The 25,628-nt window shown below is 40.4% G+C and overlaps 1 protein-coding gene across 6 annotated transcripts in view; it reads right to left on the bottom strand.

Annotated features, from left to right (window-relative positions):
- Positions 1-8,104, bottom strand: part of LAMA2 (laminin subunit alpha 2) — a 671,264-nt gene extending 663,160 nt beyond the window's left edge. For all 6 annotated transcript variants that reach the window (XM_045294657.1, XM_045294659.1, XM_045294658.1 and 3 more), the window contains exon 1: positions 7,890-8,104. In XM_045294657.1, coding sequence (XP_045150592.1) covers positions 7,890-8,007 — 118 coding nt within the window. In that variant the 5' untranslated portion in view covers positions 8,008-8,104. The remainder of the gene's footprint in view (positions 1-7,889) is intronic.
- Positions 8,105-25,628: the final 17,524 nt, after the last annotated feature.

Raw genomic sequence — 25,628 nt, 5'->3', positions numbered from 1 at the left:
TGAGAAGGCTTTGCCCACAGAGAGGCATCATCAGGGCGTGACCTGATTGACCGGACAGACTCCACCCCTACATTATGTATTAAGTTGAGGTAAAAGTACGTAGCGACCACAGATATCTTCTGAAATGTTATAAAAGGGCGATTCAAAGCATTTGTTGAAAAAGTAATATTGAAAGAAAATGGAATTTTCCAGGAATATTTTAGGCTCCTTTGTATTTGTTAGAATCATCTTTTTAAATATATATACATTAATCATAAACATTAGACTAACGAAAAAGGGAGCCTATAAATAAAGGATGGAGAGAAGGGGGAAGAAAGGGAAGAAGAATAAAGGGATTGAGGAAGAAATGGAGACGGGTATGCACTTTCCTTCATCAACTATTGAATCTGCATGACAGAAATAAGTGTGGACAAAATAAACTAGCCTTATTCCAAAGTATTTCATGATTGAGCGTGATCCTTAAAGAAGTTACAAAAATTGGAAAATAGCATACCGTATGTTTGTACTTGTAAAAATAGGCAGCATTTCAAAGTTCGTTTCATAAAAGAAGCTATCAAATCAATATGGCACTCTATCATTTTTAATAATACTATCTAAACTTCAGATCTAATTTTAAATGAATAATAAAATAGGAAACTCCCAGGGACACAGTCACACAGAATGAATAATTTATTTTTAGTGCAAAGTGTACACTAGCTAAAATTACTCTGAAACATCTCTGGCATATGTGTAAGCACCCAGCCCCTGCCCCACTGTCCTGGAGTCACATCTGACTCCCAGCGAGCCTGGCCAAGCTTTCCCAGGCTGTCAATCTCCACTCCAGCCGACAGTCTCCTCGTTCTTCTTTGGAGCAGCGGGTAGGTTTGAACTATTCACAATTGGAGCAAAATGAAAGAAGATATAGAAGTGTTTCCTGGGCTAGGGTTCTTTTGAAGTACTGCTATATTTTAAAATGAAGAATAGGATTAACTTGTGGGATAAGTTTGAAATGACAAAAAAACTGCTAGTAAAATGCATCTGAGATTCACAACAAGATTGTAGAGTGCTCTGGATTCTAGAATCGTGTCAATATGCTAGAGGCATGGGGGATTAGTAGCATGAAATTATTTTCAAAATAAACTTGGGTTTGGGCAATTGATCTAGTATCATGCATTAGAGTCTGCTTGAGAAAAGCCATTGTGTTCCTTATTATTTTGTACGTTTATTTAATTCTACTCAGACCTTTCCATTTACTCAAACTGTTTACAATGGCCAACAATGAAAGAATGACAAGTGATCCAGCTCCCTCACCCTCAACCTCTTATGTCACTGGCCTTGCTCATTGCGTCCCCTCTGCACAGAATATATTCTCCCACCTGCTACCTCTATGGCTCACTTGCATGGCAAAAATTGCTTGAGTGTGATCCTTGCTTGAATGGGAAGGAAATCAATGTTGGCCAGCTGTTTAAAGTACCTACCAACCTCCTCCTAAAACACCGAACTCCCCTTACTGGATACATTAGTTCTCCACCCCATATATCATTCCCTATAAACGTTTTAATATGGGCTATGCATTATGTTTACCTATTTCATATCTTCACCCAATTTTGATCTCCCTACTTCAACCTCTAATACAATGTAATTTCTACAAAGGGAGGGTGAGTTCTATTTAAAAGATATTATTTTTAAACAATGTTTTAGCTTTATAGAAATATATACAGAAAGTGCAGGCTATTCCCACATACATCCTCTCAGCCCCACTGCACACATGTTTGTCTCCTCATTAATATTTCCATTCTTATGGTACATTAGTGACGATTAGTGAGTCACTGTTGTTGTATCATTAACTTCCTAAAAGCTGAAGTTAGGTTCCTTGAGTTATGTAAATTGTTAATGTACGTACTTGGCTGGTAGGTCATTCAAGTCCACCCAGAGATACCTCAGAAGAAAGGCCTGGCAATCTATTTCTAAATGGAGCACAGTTTACTCTCCCACCCATAAGGTCACCTTGAAAAAGTTGTATCCGCTGAAAAGAGTAGTTTATATTAGGGTTCACTCTTCATGTTATACTCAAAGCAAATTCACCGCCATCCAGCCAATTCTGATTCACAGCCATCCTATAGGACAGGGTAGGACTGCCCCCTTTGGATTCCTGAGACTACCAGTTTATGGGAGTAGAAAGACATGTCTTTCCCTCTCAAGTGGTAGGTGGTTTCGAACTGCTGACCACAAATCTAAACCACATGCCACCAATTGCACAATATAATATACTCACCATCACGGTACCCTACAGAACAGCTTCCTGGCCTAAAAATACCCAGCGCTCCACCTACTCGTCTCTTCCTCCTTTCTTCCGAATCCAGGATTTGTCTTTGTTCTATTGACCATATTCTATTGTTACATTATTTTAGTTGTTGTTCTTAGGTGCTGTCTAATAATAATTTCTTGACTGCTGCTTCCATGGGTATTGATCATGGATCCATGTTCTATTACATATTTCATACACATAAGATAATTCCAGCTCATTTAATTCAGTTTGACCAATTGAATGGTAAACCATATTTCTGGTAAACCAGAATCACCAGGTCCCTATCAGTGTAAGGTACAGCGAGCCTGGCTTGAGCTGTGAGAACCTCGAGCTATTCTAAGTTTGCACCTCTCTAACTGCTGCTTTGTTTTCTCTTTCATTACATCTGGGTTTTTGCTTCCTGCCCAGCTTAGCAACCCAGTTCAAAATTGTCAGCATCCACACATTCTAAACCCCAATCTTCTGAAGAGGAAGAGAGACAATTGTGTGGTTGTTGTCAGCTTGCTCTTGCTGATTTATTTCATTGTCTCTCCTGCTAACTAGGGACCGGTTACAAGTTGTACAAGAGGCCTGTAGTCACAGATCTAATTTAAAATTTTTATCACTCTGCTTGGAAACTCTTCTGGTCAGGCTCTGTGTCCTTTGGACTCTAACTTGGACAGCAAGCTACCTCTCTACTCTTGTTATAAATAAATTAGGTTTAGGTCAGTTTCTCTATTTGGGGCTCCACTGAGTTGCAATTCTTCCCCTCTCATTACGGTCCAGACTTGTGGTCCCCTAATTCCCAAAGAGATAAGGAAAGCAGAGTTGGGTTCTCATCTAGAGTTTGAGTGAGTTTTCTCTGAGCCTCCCATAGTAATCTCTAAAAGGAGCAAGGCCACAGTCGAGTTGCTCTCTGTAGCACATTAGTCACCGTCAGTGAATAATCCGGGTTTATTAAATGCATGAATGGGGAAATGGAGAGGGTTCTGTCTTTGATCAATGGAGATGGAGAAAGAAAATACTGAGATGCAAAGTCTACCAAAAAGTAACCTTTGTGGGATCTGGTTATTGTACTAGAATTGAAAGTTTAACAAAACCAAATTTTACAACCTCAGAAATTCATCTGTTAAGCTAAATTCCTCTCATAAACTATAGTCTCATTTTTTCTTAATAACAGTCATACTTGGGTAGAAATGTTGAGGGATCAATTGGAGTTGCAGAATAAATGTATCTATAGAAGAATCATTTCTCCAGAATTAATCCAGTATATCCAAGTACTGGAATAAGGTAAGAGAGAATTGGCAGAGCATATGCAATCTCTTCATAATCCCCAGCAACTTTTGATACTGATTCAGTTCATGACTTTGCATAAAATTCCAGAATAGAAAACTATGAAGGACAGACACTGATAAATAAAGTAACAGCATAATATATAAAATTATATCCATTTTAAGAATTCTACTCTATATTGTCAATGTCGGAATATAGTGTTCTCAGTCATAAATGTTATCATTAAGATTAATTTTACTCAACTATTAATGTTTCTTCAACAAGCCAACAAGTTATATATGTAGCAAATGAAAATAAGATTTAAAAATGATAATGCCAGGGCACACAATAAAAGTTCTCACATATTTTATAAACGGTTTTCACATTTTATTACACAGCACGTTTTATAACTGTGCAATTCATGGAATGTAAAAATTCTACACATATTTCCAAAGTATTCTTGAAAAAAAATGTGAGAGTTTTCCTAGGTGTTATTTTTATTTTAAACCTCCGAAGGCATCTGAAACACATTTGTTTATATTAATTTGGGGGCATTTAACAAAATAAGTATGGCCTTAGTTAAAGAAGAAAACAACACCAGAATCTTGGCCTGGAATAAAGGACTAGAGACTTGTTGAGTCTTAAAGTCCTTTCCAAATTCCCTGCCATCGAGCTGATTCCAACTCATAGTGACCAGAAACAGCACAGGGTAGAACAATTGTGAGGATGGTGTCAGACTGGGCACTGTTTCACCCTGTTGCACACAGGATCACTCTGTCTGAACAGACTTGATGGCATCTTACGACAACAGCAAAGCCCTCTCCATACAACTATCTTCTACTAAAGCATCCATGACAAGCCATACACGTCATCACTATGTGGACATCATCAGAAGTACACCACTAATACTCATCTCAGTAATTTGAGTAGATCTCAAAATGGGCTGGGGAAAAGCTGGGGAGTCCAGGAAAGGGAGTGGAGAGTAGCTTCCTCCCATTTGATTGAATTCAAAGCTTCCTGTCACTATTATGTCATGGATCCCTGTGTAGCTTTCAGAGAAAACTGTTTAGTTGCTCATCCACGACCCTTCCAAATAATTGAGCCATACCAAGATTTCCTCTCCTGAAGTCTTGCTTCTGTCAGGCAGAATGCTTCCATTAGAACATTTCCTCCTCCTGTAATGGCTTTCCAATCAGCCTACTCTATCATCTCTGGATTGGCATCCATTTGCCAATGAAGCATCACAATGTAGTCTAACTAATTGACCCATCTGCTCCTCTGAGCTTTATTTGAGAACAAGATAACTTTCTGCTGCCACGCCCTGCCACGTGCTCACACTGAAACTGCTGGAACTCAAAATTATCCTTCTCACCCTGTGTTTCTTCCCTACATACTCCAATGTATAAAACGAACATAACAAATTTCCCAAAGAAGGCCCTGAAAGTATGTAATACCTGAATATAAAAGATATAACAAACCCCATGTAGATTACTTTCTCAGTCTGGGATTATGTTATATATCGTCATCCTCATCACCATCACCATCAGTGTTCCAAGACTGATTCAGGTGGCTAAGGTCCTGGATATATCATCAATGACCTTAGCCATTTGAATCCAGGTTGGAACACTGGCACGTCTAGGAAACTAAAGGATTTCTGCCATACTCCTATACACTTCTTTCCACAAAATAGTATGTGAGGGTGTTTTGATCTGCCACAAAATAGTATGTGAGGGTGTTGCTTCAATCAGGCAACATGCTAACTGCAGTTCCATTTCAGTGGGTATTATTCCAGTTCAATTATTCCAGATATAGCAGAAAGTATTTTACTCACTGCCGTGTCGAAATGCAGAACCACTTAGCCTGTATCATCTTCCTCTTTCTTCACTCTTAAATCTAGACAAATAATTTGCTTGGAACGTCATTTTAGTGAATCAATGCTATTCATACTACAATGCAATATTTCACAGAGAACACAGAAGATTTAATATATATGTATATAAGCAACAAAAAACTACTTATGTTTTAACTCAACTACGAGACCTAAAATGGTTGCTTTGTGTCAGCACTTCTAATAAACTGGCACAGTGTGAAAAAAGAAAACAAAATTCTTTCTAAATGATTAGCTTGACCAAAAGGCCAATGCTAGGATAATCTAAAACATAAAAATTGATAATAGCCAAGTAAACATGCCTTCGGTCAAACTCATAACCAGTTATCTTTATTGAGAGTTTTTTTTAGCAGAGACACATTGAAAAAGCAACATATTTTCAAAATATAAATAGAAAAAAACAAAACAAAAAAACGTTGGCACCCAAACAAACTTCAGTATAAAACACACTGGGAAAGAGCTTTGCTGTTAAAAATGAATTTGTTCTTATTAGTTACATGAACCTCAGTCACAGCCACTCCAAGTCTCGAGTGTAAATAAGAACAGCTAGAGGTGAAATAATAATAATAAAACATACTCCAACACCTCTTCAAGCCCTAAAGCATGGAATGAATTTGTTATTAAATACACTTTGTGTATACTTTTAATATTATCTCCTTTGGGACATTCATCCTTCAGCCAATCTCCAAAATAGTGCGCATGACTGATAAACTAGACTACAACGGATTTGAAACTATGGGTTATAGCATTATATATTGTGTCATTATAAAGTGCTTTTGCATAAAATGCCTTGTTTTAGCAGAGGGCTTCCAAGAGTTCATGGGAAAAGATTTTTATCTCTTAATTCCAATTTTTTCACCCACTTTTGGATGTCCCCTCATGTATTTTGTCCTAATGTTCCCTTCAACAAGCAGCAGGATAATGCTGTGGCAGCTGTGGCTAAACTCTAGAAAAAATATTTATTGTTTTCTTTGTTTTGTTTTGTTTTTTATCTCAACTAAAACACATACACACAGAGAGACTTCCCGGGCCCTCATTTCATGCCTATTGCGCATGCTGTGAGCCTCTGTTCAAATCATCAGTAGTACTGACCCTGGACCCGCTTCACCCCACCTGTCTTCATAGTATGAAGTACAGACCGTATTACTGAGCAAAGTCAAGAGCTAACAGTAGTATTTTCAAAAACCAGCTTCCAGAGACCGTCTCAAAGTCTCTGTCTCATAAATTATATCCATTCAACAATGACCCCATTTCACCTCACAAAGAAGGAAACACACAAATGGAAAAGCATGAAAAGTTTTATCATGAACTCTAGGTTATTTTTATTCTAAGCATTTTAATTGGGGAATAACCACTGTAACAATGAGCTTAGGGTGTATTTTTGTTCCTTTAAAACGTGGTACTGTTAAAAACGCTAGATCGTTAGGGGGGGGGGGGGAAACTACCAGAAATGGTGGAACAATAAGTCTATTTCAAAATGTTAACAGATTCAACCTCACACAATTCAGAAGCGTCTAGCCTCTAGAGTTACGTATTCCTAGAGTAAGCATATTGAAGAAATCAAATCTGAAGTACTGTCCCAAGTTTTTTAAAAACGTTATGTGTTTTCCAAGTTACAGAAATATTTGCTGAAATCATTTTCTTCGAACCATGTTTTAAAATGCTGCACATGTGCTTCTTCTAAAATTTATGATAATAAAAACAACACTTCAAAGAGCCCCAAGAGTTTTGGAAGTGATATGCATATAAACATTAAGGAGGTCTGAGAAGAAAATTTCAGTTACACTTAACTACAACTGTTTTGCAAACTCCCTTGAAGTGTCTCTGGTCAATGTGGTCTTAATTAAAACACACATCAGAGTAAAGTCTCCTCTGTGATAAATTTCAAAATAGGAGAAATTTCACTGCAACAGAATAGGATACCTGAGATAGCACATGGGTAAGGAGAGGAGGAAATGAAAAACTGCACATGGGCTTCCCGAATCCCTGGCAACTTGGTCCTGTGCTCCACCGCAAAAGAAACAAAGCCCCTTCTGAGTGAGAGGATGCATTTAGCTGCCTCCCAGAAAGTTTCCAGAACTGCAGCACGTGAGATCTTCCTCTGGATTTAGAGGAACTTTTCTTTCCTTCCAATTTGCAAAAAGTTTGCTTTATGGCAAGACTTGAGATATCAATTTGCAGGATTTGTAGCGATAGCAAGCCCTCCGGGAAACGAATCAACAATGAAAAGCCTTTTGCGGTGCTTTTTGGCGACTCACAAGCACACACACACACCTCACACTCTGGGAGTGGTTGAAAGTGAACTAACTTGTAGCAAGCTTGTCCCTTCTAGACCCAAAGCACGCTCCCCAGGGCCCTGGACAGGACCTTGGTTCCCAATCAGGAACTTTCTGGAGCAGGAGCTTGCGAGGAGCCTCGGAGCCCTGCAAATAGACAATCAACAGCCCAGTGCCTCGACTGTACCTCTTTGCTGATGCGCCTGTGGCTGCCGGCGCTGCTGCGCAAGCTGCCCCTGGCTGGCCCCGCAGCCCCCGAGCCCGGCAAGTAGCAGGAGGAAGAGACTCCCGGCCGCTCCTGGCATCTCGGTGGCCCTGGGATCCACTTCTCCGCAACGCTGGAGCTGCTGTCGCCTGGTCCCCAGGCCCGGGTTTCTGAGCCAGTGAGCAGCAGCTGCTCGGGAAGAGGAGGAGCAGCCCCCTCTGGTTTGGGCTTGGCGGCGCCTAAGAGGGGAGTGGAGGACACTCCCTCGCCCTCCCCTTTGCCAAGTGTGAGGCCCCGCTGACCATCATGCACAAGCCTTAAAGGGTCCTTCCTTGGAAAAAGATCCCTCCTCCTAAGAAGGGATCGCGTTTTAGCTTGCTCTGCTAACCCAACTTCTTTGGAATTAAAGGAAACAATTGATGGGAAAACACTTGGTCATCTGCAAAATCCCTACACATGGAAAGCGTTATTGTGGAACTCCATGCGGCTGTTTAGAGAGTAACCCCACGCAAAAGTCTGGCAAAACTGTCTGCAAGAACGCGTACCCGACCGACCAGGGTGTTTCAAAAGTTCCAAAGACTCCCAAACGATGACAGATGACGTTAGGTGACTTCTGAGGACAGAACAAATCAAACCACGGTGGAATTTTGGGAGTCTGTCCCAAGTCTGCAGACAAGTAATGGCGCCTTGGGCTAAGCATTTCGCTGCTAACCGTAAGATTGGGAGAACATTCTTAGAAATCCTATGTTGGGGCCCAATGAGTCAGAGAATCTGCTCTAGGAAAGTGGGTTTGGGTTTATTTATTTTTACAGCTGTTAAAGTACCACGGGTCCAGCCCTGCTGGGTCCTGTGCCATCGCACACTTGTTTGGTTTGCGCCCATTGTTGCAATTGTTATAATTACAATAGTATTGCAATTGTATTGACAATTGGCAATAATCAAATCTATAAAATAGTGGTGGTGTTAGGGCATGTCTTGCAGTCCATTTCAGACTCAGAGAGACCCCACATGATCGAATAGACTGGCCCCAAGGCGTTTCATTTTTTATGGAACTTGACAGAAACATACGGGTCTTTCTGATCTGGAGCCACTGGGTGAGATTGACCCATCACCCTCCTTCCCCAATAGCAGTCAAGTAGCCAAACCAAGCAAACCCACTGCTGCCCAGTCGATGATAATTCACAGTGCCCCTGTAAAGGCTGAGTTGTTCAGGACCATTTCCTTCTCTATGGAAGCAATTCCTAAAGCGCGGCTGGGTGGCTTGAATTCCCAACTTTTCTTTAAGCAGCTGAACACTTAACCCACGGCCCCACGCGGAATACGTACAAGGTCTAATGCTTTCAGTTTTTGTTAGTTGTGCTTGCACGTGCTTCCCGGGCACTTCTAAAAGCAGGGGCATTCTGAGCTTTCGAATCTGCTTTGATGTTCAAAATGACTGCTTTCCTTCTACAACTCATATCTATCAAATGACTTTCAAAGCAAAAAGGCCTAGTTGCTAATAGGAACTGTAGTACAGAGACATCATTCGTCCTTCTATCAACCTCCCTTGTGCTTCTGTCACTTACTGAGTGTCATTATATTAAGTGATAAACACAGATCAATTTTCATTATAAATATTTGCACCCAGTCTCTTCACGTCACTCCCAAGTGCGTAGGCTTCCTATTTTATATAAAAGACTTTTGGATGGCAACTACTATCAACTCCACTTGTTAGATTTAACACAGGGACAAAATAAAATGACTTAACCAAAATTAAAGTGTAGACCCAGATTGTCAGAGCTATATATATATTTTAAAAATATACCTTTTGAGGGTGCATACAATAAATATACCCACTTGGTACATTATGAAATATAAACACCACCTAACAATCACACCAATTAATAAAACAGTATATTTCTACCTTTCTTAAAGTTTCCTTTTTCTAACATTTTTCAGTTTATGTCCCTCCTGTGCTCCCACATACAGGGAATCACTGATCTGATCTCTGTCACTGTATTTTCTTTTTATGTAGTCTCAGATTTTATAAAAACAGAATAATAAAGTTTGTATTTTTGTGTGCCCAGCTCCTCTCATGGACTCATGGAGCACCATGTTCTAGGGACCACAATGCTTTAGAGGAGTACTAGGTGGCTTTTGAGCAGTAAATTGTGTTCCACTGTAAGGATATATCACAACTTGTTTGTCCATTCAACTGTTGAAGTGCATTTAGCTTGCTCCAGTTTGGGGATATTAAGAATAAAACTATAATGAATATTTGACTGTAATGGATAGACATATATGTATTTCTTAATTTCTGAAAGTGATATTTTTGCCTTGTTTTGTATGTGTATCATTAATTTTATAAGAAATGATGAAACCATTTTCCAGCATGATTTACCATTTTGTTGTCTATCATTATATTGTCTTTCTGACAATATATAATAGATCCAGATGCTACACATCTTTGCCTACACTTTGTCTTGTCAGTCTTTTTTTATTTTAGCAGTTAAACATTTGCATAATGATATCTCACTTAAGTTGTCATTTTCATTTCTCTGATGATGGTGAAAACATTTTCATAAGCTTAATATGCAGATATATATCTTCTTTTTAGAATATTTTTCAAATATGTTGCCCATTTAATTGCTTTATGTGTCATGTTACTAAGTTATAAGATTTAAATATACATTCTGGAAAAGATTCTTTTGTTATATGTATTTAATATATTATAAATTGTTCTCAATTTGTTATGTGGCTGCATAATAAATTACCTCTGAAGTGTATTGAGGTTCTCTTACATATGGCCTTTCTGGCCTTGGGCTTATAATTTTGCAAAAATCAATTGGTTAGGTAACAACTAACCTTGTTAGCCTATTCCACATATCTTACAAATATTATACCCAACAAAAGTACCTTGCAGAAGTTAGTCATTGTTGTGCAAATTAAGCAACTTGGCTACTGAGGCAATTGGCCAGTTCATGGTCTGGTGGGAGTGTAATGACTTGCAATTGATAAGAAGTAGGCTTATATAATGTGGTAGTTATATAATTTCATGTCAACTTGAAGATATAAAAAAGTGGAGTGTGAAGTCTAGCCTGTCAATTAGGTCACAGCCTGATGGTGCCTCCTTATCGACGTGGCCTTCTCATAAAGCAAGTCCTGGGAACCTCCCTCCTACTCTGCCTTCACCGTCCTGCTGCCTGACCCTGATTGCTGTGAGAGCCCTGGAGATGTGTCCAATGCCATTGGATCCACAAGACTTTGCACCCACTGGCTTGTGATCTTCCTGCCTTCTGCATCATTGCTTGTGACTATTCAGAAGAGAGACTTATGGACTAGTAACAGACTTGTGGGGTGGACTTGGACAGGGCTAGGATGTTTTCTTGATATATAATGACTTCTTGATACAAAGCTCTTGCTTACACATATATGAGTGTCACTGGATTTGTTTCTCTAGTCAACCTGGTCTAACACACATGCGATGCAACCAAACACAAGTGTAGGGATATCTCTTTACCAGCAAGAATAATCTGGAGTAGTGCAAATCATTTGGACCAGGGTCCCTATACTGAGACCCTCCCAAACACAGTAGAGAGAAAGCTATAACACTGGAGATGGCTTGAAACAGCCAGAAATGGCAGAAGCCAAGCAGAGCCTGGTGGCAGAGGAACAACATGAACACAAGTGGCAGAAACTAGAAACCAGCACCTGGCAGCTGCAGTGGTGTGAGAGAGATTTGCATGTGTTGGGGCAGGAGCCTACCTGGCAGAGTGGGGGGTCTTCACACACCTGTCAGCAGAATGAACGAGCTGCCATACTTGCTGGAGCAGAGTGGCAGTCAAGAGAAGCCCTGCGCTTAGCCACAGCTGAGAAGCAGCTGCGTGTTGTCTTGATGGGAAGCTGTCATGACTGAAAAAGTGTATCCTGTCTCCCAAGTTGTATTTGTTAACTTTCAAGTTGATCCTGACTCCAAGGTGACCCTGATAGTTACTTTCTCTACAGTTGTGAGTATAGTCTGAGTCCTGCGTGGCTATTAAAACAAATTATCAACTTCCGCAGAGAGAGGGTCAGGAGGGATGAAGGGAGAGAGATAATTGGATCCAAAGGGTGACAAAGTTGCCGTTTGGAGGTATGTCTGAACTCAACTTCACGCAATTCTGCTTTGGACTGATGGTGATTCTTACCCCTCTGGAACTAGAGTACTTTTTATCCAAATAGATCACACCTCTCAAACTGTAGTTTAAAAAATAATAAATATTTATTGCATAAAAGTCATAGTGGGTCAGAAACGTAAGAACTATTTACTTGGGTGCTTCTGACTCCTGATATCCCGCAAGGGTGCGGTTAAGATGCTAGCCAGAGCTCTAGGCCTCTGAAGACTACACTACAAGACCAAACTCACTGCCATCAAGTCAATGCTGACTCCTAGCAACACCCTGTGGCTTTCTGAGCCTGTAACTCTTCATGGGAATAAACTTCCAGTCTTTCTCCTGCAGAGCAGCTGGTGGTTTCAAACCCCTGACCTTGTGGATCACAGCCCAGCACATAACCACCAGGGCCGAAGAATCCACTTCTCAGGTGACTCGGGTCCTTGTCACGGATGCTTCACTATGGGACTGCTCCAGTGTCCTTATGACACTACCGTTGACTTCTTCTAGAGCAAGTGATCAAAGCACAAACCAGCAGGATTCCAGACCTTATGACCCAGTCATAGTTACACCCTATCTCTCCCACCAAATCCTATGTATTAGATGTAGATGAATAATAACATCCCTTACACCAGGAGATGGGCGTTTGACTTCCCCTTTTGAAGGTCATATCAAAGATTCTGTGGGGATACTTTTAATCATCACAATCTTGAACATTTTACTTCATGAAATATGAACTCTTATCAAAACAAAAACGTTGGCACTGTCTTCTTTAAAATCTGATGTTTAATCTTTATGAAAAGTTTCTCTTTGTCCCTGGTAATATTTTTTGTTAAAATTAATTTAACTGATGTTAAGCACTTCTGATTTCTTATAATTAATATTCATTTGGTATGTTCTTCCATTCCCCACAGTTCACTCCGAGTCTTTATGTGCAGAGGTGTCTCTCACAATCAGCATATAATTAATTGAGTCTTGTTTCATCTCCCTAGATGGATAGTCTCTGTTTTTGGAGTGTTTAAATCTGCACTGTCCACTGTGGTAGCACTCGTCCTGTATAGTCATTTAAAGTTAAATCGATGTGAATCAGATGTTTTTCAAAATCCAGCTTTGCAGCAGCCTTGCTAACATGTAACTTGTGACTTTTGACTGAAAATCTGGGAGCTGCTGTTTTAGGCAAATCACCTGTTTGACATGGAGTCACTATGAATTAGTACTCACTCAATAATGGCTAACAATAATAACACACAACGATAAGAAGCACTAACAGCAAGCTGCAGCTTCGCCGTGTAGGCAGAGCCCTGGTAACTTGATGGTTACACGTTGGACTGACTGCACACTGCACAGGCAGCAGTTTGAAACCAGCAGCCACTCGGCATGGACGCGATAACCATGTCCAGTTTGGGCTCTTGCAAACCCAAGTACTCAGCGGTCAGTGGCTTCAAACTACCAGCGGTTCTGTGGGACAAAGACGTGGCCGTCTCCTTCCATAAGTGGTACAGCTTTGGAGACCCTGTGAGCAGCCCACTCTGCACGCCAAAAGCACCGGGAACGAGCACCAACGCCACCCCACGTAATATCACACACACACACACACACACACACACACACCCCCAGAAAGGGACCGAGAACCAACGCCACCCCACGTAATCACACACACACACACACACAACCACCCAGAAAGGGACCGAGAACCAACGCCACCCCACGTAATCACACACACACACACACACAGAAAGGGAACGAGAACCACCGCCACCCCACGTAATCACACACACACACCCAGAAAGAAACGACGCCTACTCCCACTGAGTAGATTCTGACAAGATGGCTTAATATAATGATTAGCATGCTCAGATCAAATCGATTATCTTGCCGTGTGGTTTTACGTGTCCCAGGTGTTCTGAGTCTTTTTTTCCTATTTCTGCTTTCCATTTTTGCTTGAATTTTATCTTCACTATTAAATACACACATACACACACACAAGGGGCTTCAAAAGTTTAATTAAAACGCTGTTTTTTAATTCTATTTTTATATTTTTATATGAGCTTTTTGAAATCCATATATTTATAAAATTATAATATTCATCTTTAGTATATCATCATACCTTCAAATTAAATAATTCTGCTTTGTATAACAAAAGAATACCAAAACAGTGTATTTCCATTGCTTCCTTGTATCCTTATGTTGTTATCATACATTTTTCTTCTATACACTATATTTCTCCAAAGTTTTTTCTGTAACAGTACAATATCTGTTGGCAACAAATTATCTGTTTTTGTTTAATGAATTTTTTTTAACTTAACCTTTGTTTCTCACAACAAAGTTGTAGTTTAAATCCAACTGTTTCTTTTTCTTAGTTTCGCTCTTCAGAAATGTTTGCTGTCCTCTGAGGAGCCCTGGGGATGCAGTGGTTACATGTTGGGATGACACGTGTGACCCTCAGTTCGAAACCCAGCAGCTCCCGAGGGAAAGACTGGGCTTTGTACTCCTGTAACCAGGTACACTCTCAGACGCCCCCAGGAGTCCCCAGTAACTCCAGCACAGCGAGCTTGGTACCTTTTGGTTGTCTTCTGAACTGCATATTTTCTGACCAAAGACATGTCTCTATTCTTATATTTGCTTCTATTCCGGCTGATATAAAGGCTTCTGTGAAATTCTTCATTTTGAGAATATGTCTTTGATATATTTTTGGTTGTATTCCAGTCAATGATCATTTAGTATATGTGGATTTAGTATATGTGGATTGTTCTTCAAATTTAGAAAACTTTAAATCACTTTAAAATCTGTATTTTATACTTCCTCTTGTTCTGTAATCGGGTTGCTGCTCCCTTATTCATGGTTTGTAACATTGTGATTGAGTTTGTTTGTTTCCTTTTGATGCATCTAAGTTATCTGGTAGTTCCTCATTTGGTTTCATAAAATTCCTATTTTTGCACTATAAGTTTAGTCTTTAGGATTTCCATGGAGGAAGACCCTCAACAAGATGGACTGACACATAGCTGCGTCAATGGCTCAAACGTGACAATTGTGAGGGTGCCACAGGAACCAGCCATGTTTTGTTCTGTTGTGCACAACCAACTGGGAAGCACCTAAAACCAATCTGCTTCTAAAATATAGAAAATGATTAAAACCCAGAAAACACATATTAATAAAAGTTGTAAAATGATGCCAATAAAACTGTTGGGGAAAAGATAGAAAATGGAAAACGTTGGAAGTATTTTTAAAGAAAGGGTAAATAGATAATCTAACCAGATTAACTTATTTATTTTTTATATAAAGTCATCAAGCATTATAAGGTAAAGTTTTCTTTAAATAGTATCAGAGTATCTTCGTCAATGAGACGATGACTAATCTGAGATCTGACAGAGGTCAGAACTCCTGTAAAGCACTTCCAGTGGCAGTGGGGAGGGGAGAAAATATTTTGGACATGCTTGAGAGTGAATTGGTAGGACCTGCTAACCAGCCGGATATGGGGATTTGAGGATTATTCTAAAGTTTCCAACTGGAGCAACTGGCTGTCTGGAAGTGTTAATGGCTGAAATAGGAACTACAGGAAGACAGTCAGGTGTGAGCAGCATATGATGAGGTAATAGCCATTGGAGATGGCCAGATGGTTATTTTTGGTTCTCCTGGGGCATATCACAGTCATCCCCTTCAGCAGCACACAGTCAAGGGACCCACTTTGCCTGTGAAGGTGAAGAATTAGAGTGAAGGCAGGGATTGGGAAGCGCAGAATGCCTGGAAACACACATGAGCAGAACCGATAATTTAATATGTTCATTTGCATCATAAGCTAGCTGCTGAGGAGAAAATATAAATATTCAATTATAAAGGCTTAGATAATTGCCCAAGCAATTGGAGAAAATAAAGTCAAGATAGGGCTTTCCTAAATACCATATGGAAAACTCTAAATAAATGTTAATAATTATATATAAAAGAATCTAGTTTACAAATGGGATAAGGTATCAGGCATCAAAGACCCAAAATAAAACAAAAAAATCATAATCATATCGATGTGAATGAAGGGGACGGGAGAATGGAGACCCAAAAGTCCACCAGTAGTCAATTGGACAGCCTCTGTCAGAAGAGCCACAAGGAAGAGACAAGCTAGTCAGGGTGCAACATAGCACTCACAAAACACACAACTTTCCTCTCATTCTTTAATGCCTCTCCCCCTACCCTATCATGACCCCAATTCTACCTTATGAATCTGGCTAGACCAGAGCATGCACAGGAGTACAGACAAGACCTCGCAACACAATCCAGATAAACCCCTCAGGACCAATAATGAGAGCAGCAATACTAGGAGGATAAGGGAAGGGGTGTGAGCTAAGTAAAGGAAACCAATCACAATGATCCACATCTAACCCCCTCCTAGGGGGACAGAAAACAGAAAAGTGGAAGAAGGGAGACAGTGGTTAGTGTAAGACATGAAAAAAACAATAATTTATAAATTATCAAGGGTTCATGAGGGAGGGAGTGAAAAAAATAAGGAGCTGATACCAAGGGTTCAAGTAGAAAGCAAATGTTTTGAACATGATGATGGTAACATATGTACAGATGTGCTTAACACAATGGATGGATATATGATTGTGATAAGAACTGTAAGAGCCCCCAATAAAAAGATTTATTTTTTAAAAATTGAGTACAGGAAAACACAGACCAAATTACAAGAAATTAGAAAAATTATTTATTATACATTTTAAAATGTTGTATATAAAATCACCTAGTCATAGTAGTTTGAAAAATATTATCTTGAAGTAAATATAAGAAATATATAAGATCCATATATAAAATAGTGTTTCAAAAATTTTGAATAGTATAAAAGAAAGCCTAAAAATGGAGGATTATACCATAAAGTTGGATAAGAATATTCAAGATTATAAAATTTCCCAAAATTAATTTATAAATTCAATTCCTTATAAGGCACATTTATCTCTTTAAAAATGTTTTGGCTTATGACTTTGGGGGGGACTCAATTAATAAGTGGTTGGTGATAGGAAAACTTGTCTCCCAGTAGAGTAGACAAAGACCAGGTGATTTCTTGCGAGCTGATGAAGGAAAGAGTGTAAAGGATAGACACTTAGATGTTCCCACTGTAGCCAACCTTAGCCATCCGTCAAGCTCACATCTGTAATATGGAGAAGCAGAGACAAGTTCAAATTTATTGTAGTAACAATGTTGCTTTCAGTGGGTTCAATTGATAATTATTGAGGAGCTACTATGTACCAGGCATTGCTGGAATGCTAGAGATACAGTTGTGAGCAAAACAGATAAGAGTCTCTGCATTTTTCCAATAGTTTCAGAACTTCTATTTGGGAGAAAGGGGAAGTTAAAAAAATAATTAAGGAAACTACATGTTAGATAATAAATGCAACAGAAATATAGATCAAAGTAAAGAGGATGTGAGGTGGGGGTTAGATTCCGGGGATAGGTCTCAGTAAGTAAACAATAAAAAGTGATATTTGAACAGGGAAGTGTACTATTCCTGGTTTTCTGCAAAAAATAGAGCCTGAAGCTGATACTCGTGGGATAATATTTCATCAGGCACATATCACAGGGATGCAGCAATACTAGAAAAATTGAGTACATCAAGAAATGAAGTAGGGAAAATATAAGGATGCATTAATGAGTTTGACACAGCTTTATGAAGAGTTGATTGCTTGGTCAGAAGAGGCAGTTTCAGATATATCCCCTGAAGCTACTCTGCCTGCAAAAGGAGTGAGAAGAGAGAATTTATTCACTGACCTGAATACCCTTTCTTGTCAAAATTTATCAATTGTTCATTCCTGTGGCCAAGTGAAATTACTTGGCATGGATCCTTCTCTCCATAGTCTTTGTGACTCCCACTACATGACAGGGTGGGGACATGCAAGAAAGGGGAGAGGACTCTAACTACAGGATGGGTCCGTTTTGCCATTATGCTGGCTATAACATTAACAACCTGAGGAGCAGACAGGGAGACCTTCAGCCCACCAAGAATGAAGATTCATCAGAATGGAGGTGATCCAAGCTTCCTCTGTAGAGCAGGGCATGGAAGCAGTAGCGGCACCATGAGACAAAAATGGTGAGCTCAAGCCCTCAAACAAGAAGACCTAAGAGTTTGGAGCATGAGATTGACTTGCAGAGCAGAGAGTCCTCTGGTCATCTATCTGTCCGTGCTAAGGGAGGTTTGTCCAAGCAGTGAAGAGGCCAAGGGCGGCATGACCAAGAACCAGGAGCCTAGAACCGGAGCAAAATGTTCCTGATGGCATGGCTGAGAAGAAAGATGCAGAAAGAACTGTATCCTTGATGTTTGCACCAAAAGGAAGCAGAACCACTGGACCTATCGATACAAAGCAGCCTGGGTCCTGGGAGCAACGCCTGTCTCCAGATCGATGAGCCGGAGTAGGTCTTTCCTGGGGAAGACAGACTACGGAGTATGTGGATTTGTGATTGTTTGCTGTAAAGGCCATTCTGACTCATCACACAGAATCCAGGACAGATAAATCCCTCAGGAACAGTAATGGGAGTAGCAGCGGCATGAGGGTAGGAGGAAGGTGGTGGTAAAAAGGGGTATCCGATCCCAGTGATCAATGTATAACTGCCCCACATCACCTCATGGGGACAAGTAACAGAAAGGTGGGTGAAGGGAGATAGCAGTCGGTATAAGATAATGAAAAGAATAATAATTTATAAATTATCAAGGGTTGATGGGGGTGGGAGGGCGGGGGAGGAAGGGAGGGAGGAAAACATGAGGGCTCAAGTAGAAAATATTTTGAAAAGGGTGATGGCAACATATGTACAAATGTCCTTGACACATCAGATATATGGATTGTTTTAAGAGCCCCCAATAAAATGATTATTTTTAAGAAAATGAATATACCTGAAGGATGTGGCTACATTGTGCTACTTAATACGAAAAGCCAGAGTAGTACACTTATCTAGCACATTATGGTCAACTCTGTGAAACGACTCCTTTCAAAGTCCTGTCGTTCTCGTTGCTGTATTGCTGTTGTTCTCGTGAGATGCTGCCCAATTGTTTCTAAGACATGCAATCTTCCATAGGAAGAACAGACCCCGTCCTGAATCAGCCTCACTACTGTTGCTATGTGTGAGACCAGTGTGCTAGACTCTGTGTCAGTCCGTCTTGTTCACCGTCTTCCTTTTGACCTTCTGCTTTACCAAGCAGGAGGTTTTTCCAGGGACTGGTCTCTCCTGAGAACAGATCCAATTGTCTGGTTCTTCTGCTTTCAAGGCAATGTTTTGTTGTTGTTCTTTTGGCCGGCCGTGGGGCTTTCAATAGTCTTCACTAGCACCCTAACGCAAATTCATCCATCCTCCTTCAGTCTTCTTGATTCAATGTCCAAATTTCACATGCATATGAGGTCATTAAAAACACCATAGCTTGGGTCAGGCACATACTCGTCCTCAAAGCGACTTCTTTGCTCTTCGATATTGTAAAGAGGTATTGTGCCGCAAACCAAATGCAATGATTTGTTTGATCTCTTGATTGCCCATTCATGAGCATTGATTGTGGAACCTAGCAAGATAAATTTCTTGACCATGTCCATCTTTTCTCTGCTTACCAATTGGTCTAGTTGTGAGGAGCTTGGTATTCTTTCCATTAAGCTGAAACCCATATTGAAGACTAGAGGAAGTCTGGTCTTTCTGGCTGCGGCAGAGCCAGGCTGTGCTTCTTCCAAGACCGATTTGTTTGTTCTTTGGACAGCTCACAGTACTTTTAATATTCTTCACCAAGAAATGTTCATTTATGGATTGGAAGACTTGCAAATAGTAAAGAGAGAAAAGTTTCATCTGCAGGTCCCCGATTCCTGCTCCTTAATTTTTCAGCCGGATAATTCACTCTTCTTCACATAGAAAACTTGTCCGTGCATGGTGCAAACCCTTAATACCCTCATCTGCAAACCAAAAAGTTAGATGTTGAGTCCACTCAGAGTCGCCTTGCAGGAAAGAGCTGACAATCAATCTCAAAGAAATCAGCCACTGAAAACCCTATGGCTCCCAGTACTGCTCTGGCACACAGGGCTCTGTGAATTCGAGGGGACTCAGACAACTGCTTTCCCAGGAAGACAAGGAAGCTAGGAGACGCCGAAAGGTCAGAAGTGCTAATCCAACTGATATTCCTCCACATGGAAATAAGAGGCCGAGAAAAGGAGTGTCCAACCCCGTTTACAGAGATCATAAAAGTGACTGGAAATTTAAATGTATAATTATGCGAAGTCTACCAGAGATGAGAAGAAAACATTTCAAGGCATAACTAATCAACTCGTGGTTATAAATATAATTATATGCAGTCAAAAGCGTTTAAACCATTTTAAAAGAAGTTGGCTCATTTTGAAACTTCTGTGTAACTTCGACCAGAGATAAACTTGAAGCCCTTATCTGACACATAAAATGCATTGTTAACCTTGACTTAGAAGCCTAAGAATAGAGAATAGTCTCCGAATCTGCACTCCTGTGAAGAAGAAAAATAGTTTAAAAATTCATATCTTAAATGTCAAACAATGTTCTTTAAAATCCAAGTGCCTACCAACCTATTTTACCTTATATCACATCATACTTTAATTGAGATCAAAATGTTTCCATGATCTATATTAAGGCAAAAAATACATGAGAAAAGAATCTATAAAGAATTACAAAGTACTTCAAGATTCATTCTAACTAGTGTAATGCTACAGAAATTTTTAACTGAAAGAAGTCTTACATCAAAAGAGGTATGGAGAAAGAAAATTATTTGACAGAATCCTGTTAATTTTAAGTTAGTGAGCCAATTGCCCTTACAAAATTCATTCCATGCTATGTTCATGCCAAGACCTACAACCCCAAGCACTCTTAAACTTAGGAGGACTTGGGGATGGCTACATATGATATGAAGAAGCCTGATGGCGCAGTGGTTAAGCACTCAGCTACCAACTGAAAGTTTTGCTGATCAAGTCCCACAGGTGCTCTGCACCAGAAATAGTAGGCAGTGTGCATCTCTTAAGATGTACGGCCTTGACCCAAAGCCCATGAGTAGGCCACTGGAGATCCCCTTGCAGAGGGTCTCAGGGAGGAGATGAGCCAGTCAGGGTGCGATGTAACAATGATGAGAAATACAACTTTCCTCTAGTTCCTAATTGTTTCCTCCCTGCTCCCACTACCATGACTCGAATTTGACCTTGCAAGTCTGGCTAGACCAGAGGATGTACACTGGTACAGATAGGAACTGGAAATCCAGGGAATCCAGGGCGGATGAGCCCTACAGGACCAGTGGTGTGAGTGGCAAAACAGGGCGTGTAGAGGGAGAGTGGGTAGGAAAGAGGGAACCGATTACAAAGAACTATATGTGACCTCCTCCCTGGGGGATGGACAACCAAAAAGTGGGTGAAGGGAGACGTAGGACAGGGCAAGATATGACAAAATACCAATTTATAAACTATCAAGGGCTCATGAGGAAGGGGGGAGTGGGGAGGGAGGGGGAAAATGAAGACCTAATGCCGGGGGTTTAAGTGGAGAGAAAATGTTTTGAGCATGATGCACAAATGCACTTTACACAATTGATGTGTGTATGGATTGTGATAAGAGTTGGATGAGCCCCTAATAAAATGATTAAAAAAAAATATGTACAGCCTTGAATCCAGGACCCCAAACAAAAAGTCATATTGATGTGAATAAGGGGGAGGGCAAAGTAGAGACCCAAAGCCCATCTGTAAATAATTGGATATCTCCTTACAGAAGGGCCACAAGGAAGAGAAGAGTCAGTCAGGGTGCAGTATAGCACCGACAAAACACGCAACTTTCCTCTAGTTCTTTCGTGCTCCACCCTTCAACCCCCGCATTGTCACGACCCCAATTCTACCTTACCAATCCGGGTAGACCAGAGCATGTACATCGGTACAGACAAGAGCTCAAAACACAGGAAATCCAGAAGAGATAACCCCTCAGAACCAAAAATGAGAGTAGATGGGAAAGGGGAAGTTTGGAGGGAGAAAGGGGGAACTGATCACAATGATTGACATTTAACACCCCCCACCCCCCAGGGGGATGGACAACAGAAAAGTGGGTGAAGGGAGACAGTGGTGGATGAAAGACATGAAGAAAATAATAATTTATAAGTTCTCAAGGGATCATGAGGGAGGAGGTGAGAGGAGAGGGCGAAAGGAGCCGATGGTGCCAAGGACTCAAGTGAAAGCAAATGTTTTGAAAAGGATGATGGCATCACATGTACAGATGTGCTTGACACAATGGATGGATAGATGGCTTATGGTAAGAGTTGTAAGAGCCCCCAATAAAATGATTTTTTTTTTTTAATTTACAGCCTTGCAGCTCTACTCTTTCCTATAGGGGCGTTATGATTCCGAATCAACTTGATGCCAGCCAGGCTTGGTTTTAGGTTTTGGTACTGATAATACTCAGCAAAATGATTATTTTCAACTTCAATTATTATGATTTTCAGGGGAATGGACAGGGCCACCTCCCAGAGGAGCATTGTGAAAGGTGCTCACTGAGAGCCACCCAGTACTAGGTCAGCCTCCCACTGTGTTTCACTCGGGCTTCCTGTGGATTAAATTGTGTCTCGAAAAACAAACCAAAAAAACCCAGCAAACTTTACGCCTGTCATGGAGTCAGGGCCAACTCACAGCGAACCTGTAGTAGGATAGCGTAGAACTGTCCTTGGGGGTTTACAAGACTGTAACTGGTTGTGGGAGTAGAAAGCCCGATCTTTCTCCGCAGAGCGCAGCTAGTGGTTTCGAACTGCCCGACCTTGCAAATCACAGTCCAATGTGTCACCACGCCACCACTGGGGCTCCTCTCCCCAAAATAGGAGCTGTAATTCCGAGCCTGTGAACACGATCACAAAATAGAATTTTCTTTGATATGATAATGAGATCATATCAGTGGGGGGTTACCTTAAACCAATCTCCTTTGAGATATACAGAGAGCCAATTAGGCCCCAGAAGCAAGCACAAATCGAATGCGGGTGCTGCATTAAAATCGCTGGGAGGCTGAGGACCAAGAGCTGAAAGGCAGAGAGATCTTCCCTAAAGCTGACACTTTGTGCTGCGACTTGGAGTTCATAAATGTCTGCCGCACTGAATCAGCATACTTGTAGGATTTCTGCTATAGGTACAGTGAAAATCGAAGGCATCGTGAAATTTGTTTTACCCTGAGAAATAAGAAACCCACTGCTTGTCACTGTCACAAGCTTCATCGCCCTTCTGCCCCTGTGACATGAGGAGGCCATCAGCCAGAGTCCCAGAGTGACCTGAAGGGAAAGTAAGATACCAGCATTTGCTGCTACAGCACCATCTCAGCCTAGGCCCTCGGAGTGGTGGAGCCCTAGCGGTGTAGTGGTTACTTATTGGGCTGCTGGCTGTAAGGTCAGTAGTTCAGACCACAACGGCTCCTCAGGGGAAAGACAAGGCTTTCTACTCCCGTAAAGAGTTCCAGTACTGGGAACTGACAAGGGCAGTTCTTCCGATCCTATAGGGTCACTCAGGGTCAGTTTGACGCTGCATCCACTGGATGGCAGGGAGTTCATGTCTTCTTTTTTTGGAAGCGTAGCCCTTCGAATGCCAAGGAAACATCCCAGACAGCAGAATGAAAGAGCCTTCGGCTTATTTTTTCTTTTGCGAGTTAAAAAAAAGTCAAATCCTCTTTTAGGACAGTCTGACATGAACACTTGCCATTGTCTAAGTGCCTGCTTCAATTGGTTGATTAACACAGGAAATAATAGGCAATCTATAAAGTTAATCATGGATCATCTTCATTTCCACAAAAAATCAGTATTTACTTACTGAATAAGAAAACATACTTTCAGTCCCACCTTCAAAAAAACAGCATTCAATTTTTAATTTTGATCTGTGAATGTCCATTCATTCAAAAAACAAAATCATAATTTTTTCCCATTCGGAGGAAAATCCATTATTCTTTAATGCTGACTCAAATAACTGTCTTTGTATTTTAACTGTGAATAAGCACACTCTAAATTAATAAGAGAATGGTTAGTGATAATTTTGGAAAACTATGTAATTTTCAAATGAATGCACTAATCTTAGCATATTCTTAGGCAAGGAAGTTTATGGCCTACTGAAGAGGACTTGATGCTTTCAATTAAGATAGCACTTTTGAAGAGAATCGGTACCACCTTCACTTGAACAGCACTTCTGTTGCAAGAGAAAAGCTGCCAAAATGTGTCTAGAATTGATTAATAAGGAGAATAATTGCCTCCTACGAATTTTAATCTTTTGTACAGCTTTGCCTCTCATGGGATAAACATGAGGACTATGTGGCTTTATCATCAAATTTGAATCTAACCATTCCCTTGCCAACAGCCAATGAGGTGCATACTCAAATTAAACTAGATGTGAGGATTATATTGCTTGGCTGTTTGAAAATTTATATTACTACAAAGCATGCAGGCTGAGAGGAACAGATGGGTAATACGAGCAAAATTTTCTTTCTGGATATTGCCCATCTGTTTTCCTTTTTGCATTTCTACTTCAAGCTATTCTAGGTGTCCTATTTCTTTCTAAAGTTACATGAATTGATTATTCAAATGTTCCATAGTCAAACACGTAATCTACAGTTGATCATTTACGAATTAGCAATAATGACAATGGCTAAATTGTATCGAGTGTTTTAGGCACCAGCTACTCTCTGAAGAGCTTTCGAATGTCTTACCTCTTTGCCATATATCTGAAGTATGTATCATTGTTATTCCATTTTCAGAGGAGGGAAATCAAAGAATAAAGAGTTCAAGAAAACTGTCCAGTCGACATTGTTAAGAAAGAGTGTAATGGGGATTCAGAACAGTTTTACAATAATCAATCCTTGGAACAGTGGTTCTAATACCATGACCCTTTCATAAACTTCCTCATGTGGTGATGATCCGCAAGCATAAAATTATTTTCATTACTACTGCATAACTGTAATTTTGCTCCTGTTATGAATCATAATGTAAATATCTGATAAGCAGGATGTATTTCCATCATTACAAATTGAACATAATTTATTGCATAGTGATTAATCACAAAAACAAAATGCAATTATATATTGTGAAATATTTATTTATAATTACAAATAAATGAAATTTTGTCTGGAAGCATGGTGTAGCATGGGTAACAGTCTTCACGCCGGGTACTCATATGTGGGTATATCTGCATGTGTGTGTATCTGCATGTGGGCAGACCCGCCTGCAGAGGGATAGAGGAACAGTGTCTCGGTTCCTAAGACCATCGGAAATATGTGTTTTCCCTGTGAAAGGGTGGTTCGACCCCCCAAAGGGGTTGCGACCCATGGGGTGAGAACCGCTGCCTGAGAAGCAGGGAGAAAAGGACCTGTATTTTCTACTCTACTATGAACTATGTCAAAACAAATGCACTGCCATTGACTCGTTCGGACTGCAGCTAGCTACAAGGTTTCTGAGAGAGTGTAAATCTTGATGGAAGTAAATAGCCTCATCTTCCTCACTCAGAGCAACTGACCTTGTGGTTAGAAGCCCAATGCTCACCCAACAGTGCCATGAGGGCTCTGTAAAATATATCGTACTTATCTATGAATAACTCTAACTTTTATTTATAGTTGGCTGTAAAGTACTTTTATT

Source organism: Echinops telfairi, unplaced genomic scaffold (assembly GCF_000313985.2).
Source record: "Echinops telfairi isolate 266 unplaced genomic scaffold, ASM31398v2 ScPeMD7_3533;HRSCAF=4204_0, whole genome shotgun sequence".
Lineage (NCBI taxonomy): Eukaryota > Metazoa > Chordata > Mammalia > Afrosoricida > Tenrecidae > Echinops > Echinops telfairi.
The sequence above is the reverse complement of the archived record's forward strand: the minus strand, read 5'-3'. Positions and strand labels throughout refer to the sequence as shown.